This window comes from Pseudonaja textilis, chromosome 1, assembly GCF_049901715.1.
Source record: "Pseudonaja textilis isolate UNSWEBS1 chromosome 1, rPseTex1.2, whole genome shotgun sequence".
Taxonomy (NCBI): domain Eukaryota; kingdom Metazoa; phylum Chordata; class Lepidosauria; order Squamata; family Elapidae; genus Pseudonaja; species Pseudonaja textilis.
The window spans coordinates 64,803,208-64,814,003 of record NC_141990.1 but is presented as its reverse complement, the minus strand read 5'-3'; the positions used below and the strand labels follow the sequence as shown (position 1 = coordinate 64,814,003).

The window sequence follows — 10,796 nt, the reverse complement described above, 5'->3', positions numbered from 1 at the left end:
CAATAAACCAGCAGAATACTCCCTCTGTCGGCGTGTTTCGGAATGCACCTCGCAGTACAGTACAAAGAAGTATGTTCAGTTCAAAGGAAAAATTAAACTACCTGCTGCAGGTGTAGCTCTGCATGCTGCAGCACTTGTAAAACATAATACGGCAAATGGCTCACTACATAGAGTTAACGTGGTGGAAACTGAAGATAATCTTATTGTACTTTGCCCAATACTGTAAACATTAGGATGGCTACATAGAAAGGTGTTTTGTACCTATAATGTGGGAGCATCTGGTATGATTACCATCATAATCAGTTCCTGATTATGGTATAAAACATTAAATTGTAACATTCTTGGCTGCCAAGGATGAATCTATTTCTGATTATATTGTGTTTGTAACTGTGATTAGCCACCCAGAGTCACTACAATAAAACAGGTGGCCATATACATTGAAATAAATTTGATGTTGATTGGAGATGCTTATTAAGCAATCTCTCTCCCTCCCACTCCTTCCCTCCCTCTCTCTGTGTTTAATCTATTGTACTTTGTTGACCCAGCCAAGTCAAAGTTTCTTGGTTTAAATGGGGATTGCCTGCAAAAATGTAAACAATATTTAAACAGGAGGACTTGATAGTTTTTTTCTCCTGGAGAATAGAAAGGGAGGAGCAAAAAACGGTAACCCAAGCTGGCTGGCTTTCTTATATAAGGCAAAAAACAACAGGATAAGTATCATGCTGTTTGTCCACCTCTCAAAATACCTTTAAAAGCTTTTGGTGCCTTAACAACAGGATAGTTAGCTTGGTACAGAGAAAGCAACCATGACAGAGAAAAAATTTGTAGATGAAATAGAGAAAGCGCTGGAAAAATCTAAAGGCCTTAAACTTCAGGAACTTCTCTTTTCCTACAAGGGAACTCCCTACCCGAGCACAGTGTGCAGTGCAGAGACGTTCCAAGCCCTGGAGAATTTTGAAAGCAGAAAAGATGATGCGGTATTGGTGTCTTACCCCAAATGTGGTGAATAGAACTCTTTTGTTATTTTGTTGCCAAATGAGATCATAAGCAACTATTAAAAATAACACTTTTTTAATATTGTGTTTCTGAAGGTGTTACATAATATTTATCATTACCCTTGAGATGGTTTATACGGAAATAGCACCACTAATAAAAGTTTCTAATAAAACTTTTTGTACCAGAATTAGTTTACAATTATTAGTTGGTGTTAAATTCCGTATTATGTGTAAGTAAACTATATAAGCTAAACACAAAGGAAAGAACAGAATGGTAAATAAAATGATTGGAATGATTGGAATATGTCAATTAGCATTTCATTAGCTTATTTGAAGAGGTTTTTAAAACTTAAAAGTATTTTTATAACAATGAAAAATTGTCATGTGCCATTAATTGATGATTTTAGTGCAAATTTATACTTTAGTTATTTAAAATGCTTTATATTATTTTAAGATACATTTCTTTATGGTTCAAGCATCATGCTAAATGTGTTTTTTTTTTAAATTGCCTTAGTATAGTGTGTGAATGTGGTTTATTCAACAGAGTAGAGGGCAGTTATGACTAAACCTCAGTAATGCCTGATTCAAAGATTTCAGCTAAATCATGACTTTATAATTAGGCTTAAAACTTAGTTGCATTCATTTGAAGTTTTTTTTCAATCCTAACTTTATTATTTTGATAAACAACTCAATGCGATGAACATATCCCATACTCCTTCCTCCTTCTATTTTACCCACAATCATAACCCATGAGATGAATTGGACTGAGAGAGAATGACTGGCCTAAAGTCACCCAGCTGGCTTTCATGCCTAAAATGGGACTAGAACTCAGTCTTCTGGTTTCTGTCTTGGTGCCTTAACTGCTGGACCAAACTGGCTATATCTATTTCCTCATGTGTACTCTGCTATGCTGTCTATGATGGTGAACAAACACCCCAACTTGGCTTCGAAACAAAAATGGAAACCCCATCTTGAAGTAAAAATTCCTTTCTGATTTTGAGGTATAAACAAAGATGTTTATTTAATTACATGTGAGGGAATATATCAAAACATAGAAGAATGCTTTTATAAACTGAAGCAACTATATAGCTTATAATTTAGCAATCTGATAAAGATACAGCTTTAAAATATTGTACAACTAATATTACTTGTACGCTAATTGAAACCAATGGATAGTTTCCATCTCATCATATCTGGTTGCCAATTATTTTGCATTAAGTTGAGATAATGAAACCTTGCCATGTTCAACAAAAATAACACCTTCCTTAGATTTTATTATGATTTTTCCTGTTTTTTCTTTCCCCAGGAGCAAATTGGTTGATTCTCATAGTGAATGATCTGATTGCCACAACGTTGAAAATTAAGCAGGAGAACACAGAATTGCCATTTATAGAGTGTGGAGATCCAGGAAAGTTTCAGGTTAATTAGTAACAAAACTTGGCTTTTTAAAATGGGATATTTCATTTGCACCTGTGTGGTAGTTGTTGCAATGAAATAGGCAATAGAGAAAGTTCTCTTGTCTGGAAAATGCCTCTAGTCTTCCAACAATATCCTCTAGTCATCAGATGTCTTCTAGTCACGACAGGAATGGGTTGTGATTTTATTGCTTGTCTGGAATGTAAAGATAGATGATATGAAACCTTTGGCATATCTCAATACTGTACTATTTGGTGTCATAAATGTGCAAATGGGATTTACAGAATTAAAGTTATTCTAACTGCCTTTTGATATAGATGATGAATTACTTTTATATATAAGTAGAGCCAATCTGTACATACACGAGTGGCCCATTTTATATGTCCCCCCTCCTTTCCTTGTTTTTGTTTGTAAAGAGGATGAAACAGTTTCCTTCTCCAAGGATTGTGGCCACACATCTCCATTACAGCTATCTGCCGAAATCTATTTTCGAAAATAAAGCCAAGGTAGGCATTATGTTTCACTGATAACATTTAGCTCTGCAGTTTCTTAGATAAGCAATTCATGGGAGTGTTGTGGACCTACTGTAATGTTTATAAGAATGATATAATGCATGAAATTAGGCAGCTATGTACTGTATCTTTCAGGTTACAAACAATCATCTAGCATGACAAAGCGTTGAGAAAACTGTAGTCCAGAACATTTGGAAGGAAAGTATCTGATGTAGCCTAGCAGATATTTCATAACACTAGGTATTGCAATAGTTTAGCTACTAAACTATAAATACATATTAGGAGCATGGGATATGAAGTGTCTAGTAACTCTACATAATGTAAATTAATTAGAAAAGAAGTTCCCTTGACCACAACAGGTCAGTGGATAGTGGCAGCTGTGTGAAAGATGGCATTCTATGCAGCTCAAATCTGAAGGTCCACAAAATGGCAGTGAGAAAAGAGAGAACTGGGAAAAAAAAAAAGAGAACTGAAAACTAATTCCCTGCTGCCATTTGGTGATTGATTGGATTTTGGCAGTCCAGATCTAGTAGCCTTTCTAAAGATACGACAAGAGGATTTGGAGTATAGGTGACAGCTTTCTGAAGGATCTCATTAAACAATTAATGGGTATAATTTCAACCTCTAATTTCCTTTTAAGTATAGTTTAGGTAGTGCTAATCATCAGCATCAACAGGGACTTTTGCCAGTAATATGGTACTTTCATTCATGTCACTGGAAATTTAAAATGTCTGTTCTTTTTTCTTACCTTAGATATTGGTGTTGTTTCGAAATCCTAAAGATACAGCAACATCGCTTTTTCATTTTCATAATAATGCACCAACCATTCCCAGTTATAATTCATGGAAGGACTTTTTCCCAAAATTCATGAATGGAGAAGGTAGTCTTAATTTCTCAGATTGGCTCAAATATAATAATTTGGGGAGCAGAATGCGAGGCTAAATTGATCAATCTGAGCACCAGGGGAAGAAAAAGAGAGAGAGATGTGCCACTGCTATGATTTCTAATAGGAGTGCTGTCAAACTTGCTTTTCTAGGAAGTAAGACACCCCTGGGAAGAATGTTTGGCTTTAAGAGAAATGAAAATGATATGATCAGAGCTTCATTTTCTGTGGGATATACGAACACATTTCTATTGCCCTAAGCAAAAAGACCCCACAGATTTTTGAAATAGCATTAAAGCCTGCAAAGTTTACTTGCTGGATGTGACTTTGGGATAGACAGCATAGATAGTCAGGATTTTGAAAACTAATTTTTGTCTCTAGCCAAAGCTGAATTGAGAACTCTCACAAGTGCTCTCGACAAGAGCTGGCCCCATTTATTTGGTAGTTCCCAGCAAGACTTTTGTGGTCTTTGTATCTTGAGAGCTTACATAAGTAGAAACAGAAACTTGTTTCCAACCAGCAGAACAAACACCATTAGCACATTGCTTGCCAGGAGAAGAGATACTATTACCTTACAACTCCTATTTTCTTTAGAGGATTACAGATCTTTTAGAGATGATATGAAGGTTGATGCCTAGATACAAGAATAAGGAAATGAAAAAGAAATAGGATGTTTAATAAAAGACACTTTGCCACAATACTATATGTTATCCAGAGAGAGTATGAGTGCAATAATATATAAAAAATAACTTGCTGTTATTCTGCAGACTTTTTTTTTTTTTTTTACAAATAAAGTCATTTTAATATACTGCCTTTATACTATAGTTGCCTGGGGATCCTATTTTGATCAGGCTATTGCTTGGAACAAACATATAGATGATGAAAACGTTCTGATTCTGATATATGAGGAATTAAAACAGGTGGGTATATTTATAATCACGAGCAAAACTTCTCCATGTATATCAGATAAAAAGAGGTTCTCTTATTGGTTTTATAAAACATGGCGTGACCAAAAGGCTGGAATTCAAGCCTCAGTATGGGTCATTTCCTTGTCCTATTCTGAAAGTTGGGAGAAGCCTGGAACATCTGAAGAGTGATTAGAAGAAAAAAAAAAGAAAGAATAGAAAAAGTTACTTCTCTCACAATGAATAATCCCAATGCACCCATATCCTAAACCCCTGGAATTATAGGGCAATGACTTTGGGCTTCTCTTTTGATTTAGCATCTGCAGAGCTTTTAATGCTCTAATGGTATTAAAAATACATTTTAAACTCATTTTCTGTGCCATTTTGTCTTCATCTGGTTGAAAGCAATTGTATTACAAAATTATGGGAAGCAGGAAAAACAAGCTCCATTGGAGAAAGTTGATCTCCTATTTTCTTAAAAAAATGCCACTTGTTTATGATAATTTCCCGTAAAATGTACCTTAATGATGTAAATGCCTTAAGTATTTGTGTATTTGTGCAAGAAGAGATACTGAACTAATTTTTACTCTTTCTCCTTTTCCACCATATACCTATTATGGGTTATAGTCTGTATGGTTCCATATATAGTAGGTGTATTGTCTGTGACTTTGCTTCATGCTCAAGTTCATAGATCTAACAATGGATTTTGAATCTGAAGCTACTCAAGCTTACCCTAAGAAATATAGCTTTTTATAACATAAATATAAATAATTCATATCAAAAATACAGTTTATGCAATTTACAAGGGATATTAATCATGTCACCATATTGCTTTCAGGACCTGGTTTCGGGAGTAAAGCAAATAGCTGATTTCTTTGGTTTCCCTGCTACTATTGAGCAAATTCAGTCTATTGCAGACAGAACTACCTTCCAAGCAGTTCGTGATAAGTCGCAGGAAACACATGGTGTGGCTGGTCCACTGCTTTTCAGGAAAGGTTGGTTTTAAAAAAAAAAAGGAAATGGGGAAATAGTATTTTTCTGATATTCACTTTTAGATTAACAGAGTTGGAAGAGACCTTGTAGGTCATCTAGTCCAACCCCCTGCTCAAGCAGGAGACCATTTCTAATCTATAAAGAGTTTTTATTTTTTATTTTTTAAAACAAACATACACATACAAAACATAAAAACATAAAACCATCTTCCATTTTATATGCATAGAGTGTGTCAGTTGGTTACCAATCTTTTGTGCTATCCTTTTTATAGTCATTTACTCGCAGTTTATATCAATTTTCACATTGCCAAACTAACATATGCTTATATATTTATCAGTTATTAATCATCCATGACTAAACTATTTATTCCATCAATTTTATATGAGATATTTCAAATTTTATCTTAAAATTTATGTTATACTGTATTTTCAACCAATGATTATATATGTCTATATTATGTTTTATATCAATCTATTAAATTTCTATCACAGAATTATCTAGACTATTACATTACCATGTCTTTTTATCCAACCATTGATAAAACAAATCTCATATCATATAAAATTGTTTATCTTCTTGTAAGCAGGAGACCATTTCTGATAGATGGCAGTCCAATCTCTTCTTGAAAGCCTCCAGTGTTTAAGTGCATTTCTCTAGTTGGATACTATAGAAATGATCCCTGAAAGTATCCATTAATAAGTGATGAGCATTCACAGCATCTCTGGTTATGAATGTCTCATAATTGTACACAGCAAACATACTTTGTAGGGTTTACAACTACTGGAAGGCCTCGGCTTACGACCACAATTGAGCCCAAATTTTCTGTTGTTAAGTGAATTTTTACCCCATTTTATGACCTTTCTTGCCACAGTTGTTAACTGAATCCCATGGTTATTAAGTTAGTAACATAGTTATTAAGTGAATCTGGTTTTCCGATTGACTTTGCTTCTCAGAAGGTCACAGAAGCTGATCACATCACCCCAAGGCATGCAACTGTCATAAATGTGAGTCAATTGCCAAGCATCTGAATTTTGATCATGTGACTATGGGGATGCTGCAAGGGTCCTAACTGAAAAAAGGTCGTAAGTCACTTTTTTCAGTGCCATTGTAACTTTGAACGGTCACTAAATGAACTGTTGAAAGTTGAGGACTACCTGTACTACTAAAATTTGTGATTGAGAAGTGAACAGCTGCAGAGAAAGGGGAAGCCTGAAAATTTATGGATGGAAGGAATCAAAGGAAAAAAAGTTTTCTAGAAGAAAGACAAGGTATGAATTGGAATACAGCTATGGTAGAAGCAAGGTGAGAAAGATCTATGGCAGTGGTGGCTAACCTTCTTGGGCTCCTGTGCTGAAAATTGTGCTTGCACTCTCGTGCGTGTGCCAGCACCCAGAAGGCAATGCATGCAGCCCCCCGCCCCCTGCGCGTGCAATCCCCCCACCTCCCTCTTACCTGCACTGCATGCCTCCCAGTTGATTTTCAGCCCGCTTGAGGCCTTTTTTGGCTTCCCAGAGGCTCAAGGGAAATACAGGAAGTGATGAAACAGGCCTGTTTTTCAGCCTCCAAAGGCTGCAGAGGCTTCCTTCGAGCCTCTAGGAGGCCAAAAGAGGCCAAAAGGCATGCACAGTGCAGGTAAGTTTGGCTGGGACTTGTGTGCCTACACAAATGGCTCTGCATGCCACCTGTGGCATGCATGCCATAGGTTCGTCATCATGGCTCTATGGTCTCATTATAAATTATATTTAACTATATTTCAATCTATTTCCTCTTACCTATCTATTTACTTTATGTTGCTTGCTTCTTAATTCTTTTTTCTGCGCTGTACTGAGTAGAGGTTTGTACAGGTAGTCCTCAACGTACAACCACAATTGAGCCCAAATTATCTTTTGCTAAGTGTTTTAACATTTGTTAACTGAATTTTGCCTTATTTTACAACCTTCCTTGCCACTGTTGCTAAGCAAATCACTCCAGTTGATAAATTAGTAACCTGGTTGTTAAGTGAATCCAGCTTCCCCATTGCATTTGCTTGTCAGAAGATTGCAAAAGGTGATCCCTTGGCCCTGGGTTACCCTGCAACCATCATAAGTAGGAACCAGTGACCAAGCGTCTGAATTTTGTTCATGGCTGTATCTGTGAAAACTGCTCATATGTCCCTTTTTTTCTGTGCCATTGTAACTTTGAACTAAATGAACTGTTGTAAGTTGAGGACTATCTGTAAAAGGTTGACGCAGACCTATCCATATTTTCTGGTGCCTCCTCATCAGGTGAGTGGTTTCAGAATGTCAAAAGTTATATTTAAATTTCTGAAATTGGCACATGGAAAGGCAAACTAGTATCTGATATTGTTTGCGGTAAATAGAAAAGGGGTGATGGTTGAGGGGAACCCACATTTTTTTTTTGATTCCTCCCCTTATCTGAACTGGAAGCGCATTGGTTATCCTGTATTTTTAAAAGTGTGAGTTTGAGGTTAAGATATGCATATTTATAAAACTATAATCATTATTATAATATTTGTATCCAAGTTCTAAGGATTGTTGGCCCTGCTGAACTTGTTTTAAACTCAGTCAAGTTTCACTTGCTATGGCTGCCTGCAGACTATATAATAGGTTGCGGGCATATAAAGAGGTTTTGGCTTCATTTTCACAACTGGCTTTGGTGCTTGTACATGACAGAAAATGCTGGAAGTAAGACAATAGATTTAATAGATTGGCTAAGAAGGAACCACAGAAATGTGGTGGACGGGTTCACATTTCTCTAATCCTCAGTGCATTGTATCATTTTTGTGCCCAGTTATCAAATTACAAATCTTTTGAATTGTTATTAGAACTATCAAGTAAGTGATTCTGTTTTCTTTTAGCCTCCCATTTTCTTTTTGTTGCAGGCATTGTAGGAGATTGGAAGAATATTTTTGGCAAGGCTGAAAATGAGCAAATGGATGCTAAGTTTAAGGAATGTTTAGCTGGAACGAAGCTGGGAGCCAAGCTGAAGTATGATGTCTACTGCAAAACCTGAACATGTATCTTGTGGAAAAATATTATTTTTGTGGAAGTTTTGATTGCTTGCATAAAAAAGGATGTAACCAGAATACACATTTCGCTATAGCTAATCTCTGAAACTCTTTAATATCACGTTTCTAATATAGGTTAAACCTGTATTAAGCTGCATAATATATAACCAGACTATTTCATAAAACAAGACAATAATTTTTCCCAGATATATGCAAGCCTCGATTACAATATTTCTAAGGAGAAATGGACAATGACATGATCCTAGGCTTATTGGGAAAATGTGCCTGTACAAATAAGAGTTTTGAAGCACCAGTAGCCAGGGTGTATCTCATACTCAAATTGCTCCATTCTTCTGTTATTTTCCCAGCTCAGCTTTGGAGCAAAACTTGCCCCTGAAGAATTTGATATATGGAGAGGACTTACTTCAAGAGAGTGGGCTGTTTTAGAACTTTTAAAAAGACATGCTATCAATATTCACTGTGGGCAATTCTATGTGAATCACCATCAAGGAGAGCAGTGATTTCCCATTATTTGAGGATATCACTGATTTTCATTCAGGATATTGAACATTGAGCAAAAAGATTTGTAGACACTGCAAGGAGCTTGCTTGTAAGAATGATGAGCATTTCAGAAGTAAAAGTTTACATAGAGACAAGGGAAAAGCATCTTGTCATGTTAATGGCCCTTCATTTACCTTGAAATACAATAATTCGCAGTTTAATATTGAATTCTGTTTATTAAAATAATTCAATATTAAGATCAAGATGGAAATAGAAGATGAATATGTCCAGATTCTTACATGCTACACTATGAATCATAACTTACCTGGGATCACACATAGTAGCTGGGATTCATACAATCTGTTAAGCCAAAACCAAACCAACCATATTATATCTTAGGCTATTGTGTAGCTGCACATACATCTTAATAAATCAACTGTTCAAACTCATCTTTCATGTTTTCTGATGTGGAATAATCTGTTACCTTTGGTCATATAATGAATACTTTTGATGTATAAAAATGACAATTTAGTTATAATCCTGGGGATGCAATAATGTCATATAAGCTATTTCTCCCTACAACAAAGTCCCAGTATGGCATTAGTCTGTTTGATAGAATGTGCTAGAAACATAAACTTGAAATACTCAAACTGGTGAATTAATTTGAAACGTATTCACTATATCAAGATTATTTTTCAGCATTTTGAATAGAAAATCTGTGATTGTTACTGTAGCATATGCACCAATTATAATAAACCTTTTATTGTAAATTTTGTACAGATAACATTTAAGTTCAATTGCTAGAATATTGCAAAAGCATTCACTTTATCTTAACCAAATATTATCCTACCCTTGTTCTACCATGCACTGGAGACTTCTCCTTTGAAAGGATAAGTCCCTTTTAAGTCACCAGGCAAGAGGCAGATTCTCCTAAAATGACAAATTAGTGTATGATTAGTTTGTGTGATGTCTTGCAACTGAAATGCTTTAATTAATGATAGGAAAGCAGTATAAGCAGAACATGGAAGTCTGGCTGTATAAAAGAGATGAAAAAAAGAATATAGAAAAAGGTACAGCAGTCCAAGAAGAAAGTCAAGAATCGGCTACTTGGCATGCCAGCTGGTCATTCTAGTCCAAACATCAGTATTTGAAATGTGTCAGGTTGGGGAAGGCTGGTGTTTTGTAATGCTTAGCAAAAAAAAAAAAAGACCATTTGTATTACTAAGATAGTGAAAACAATTTTCAGTGAAAATCTTATGGTGGCTTATTTTACCATTCATGGCATTGCCAAATAGTTCTGTCAGCATTCCAGCAAACTTCCATTCCAACCAATAACTCCAAGACAGACATCTCTCAAAAGTTTCTTTAATTTGATAGTAACTGATACCTCTGTGGAATCCTGAATCTGAAGTTCCGGGCTTCCTTGCAAAAGTAAAAACTACAAATCTATCCCCTATTCCCATCACCACATCACATGGCCCAATCACCATCCGTCCCAAAGTAAGACTTCCTTTTCACTATGCGCAACTCTCCCTGACCTTGAATCAGCAAAAGAATTTTATTTTGTCTAACTAGATATACTCA

At 35.7% G+C, this 10,796-nt stretch overlaps 1 protein-coding gene and 1 pseudogene across 1 annotated transcript; one reads left to right on the top strand and one right to left on the bottom strand.

Annotated features, from left to right (window-relative positions):
* Positions 1-629: 629 nt before the first annotated feature.
* Positions 630-8,810, top strand: SULT6B1 (sulfotransferase family 6B member 1). The gene is made up of 7 exons (XM_026695356.2): positions 630-1,002; positions 2,302-2,414; positions 2,828-2,917; positions 3,677-3,803; positions 4,632-4,726; positions 5,550-5,706; positions 8,586-8,810. Exons 1-7 carry the CDS (start codon positions 807-809, stop codon positions 8,714-8,716), a joined length of 909 nt encoding a protein of 302 aa, XP_026551141.1. The 5' UTR covers positions 630-806; the 3' UTR covers positions 8,717-8,810.
* Positions 6,300-6,399, bottom strand: LOC113433458 (small nucleolar RNA U3; annotated as a pseudogene).
* Positions 8,811-10,796: the final 1,986 nt, after the last annotated feature.

Bases quoted from the DNA above. Each gene is read 5' to 3' on its own strand.
- SULT6B1 (XM_026695356.2), top strand. From the start codon at position 807: ATGACAGAGAAAAAATTTGTAGATGAAATAGAGAAAGCGCTGGAAAAA. The intron at 2,918-3,676 runs GTAGGCATTATG...TTCTTACCTTAG, and splicing joins TTTTCGAAAATAAAGCCAAG to ATATTGGTGTTGTTTCGAAA. The intron at 5,707-8,585 runs GTTGGTTTTAAA...TTTTTGTTGCAG, and splicing joins TCCACTGCTTTTCAGGAAAG to GCATTGTAGGAGATTGGAAG.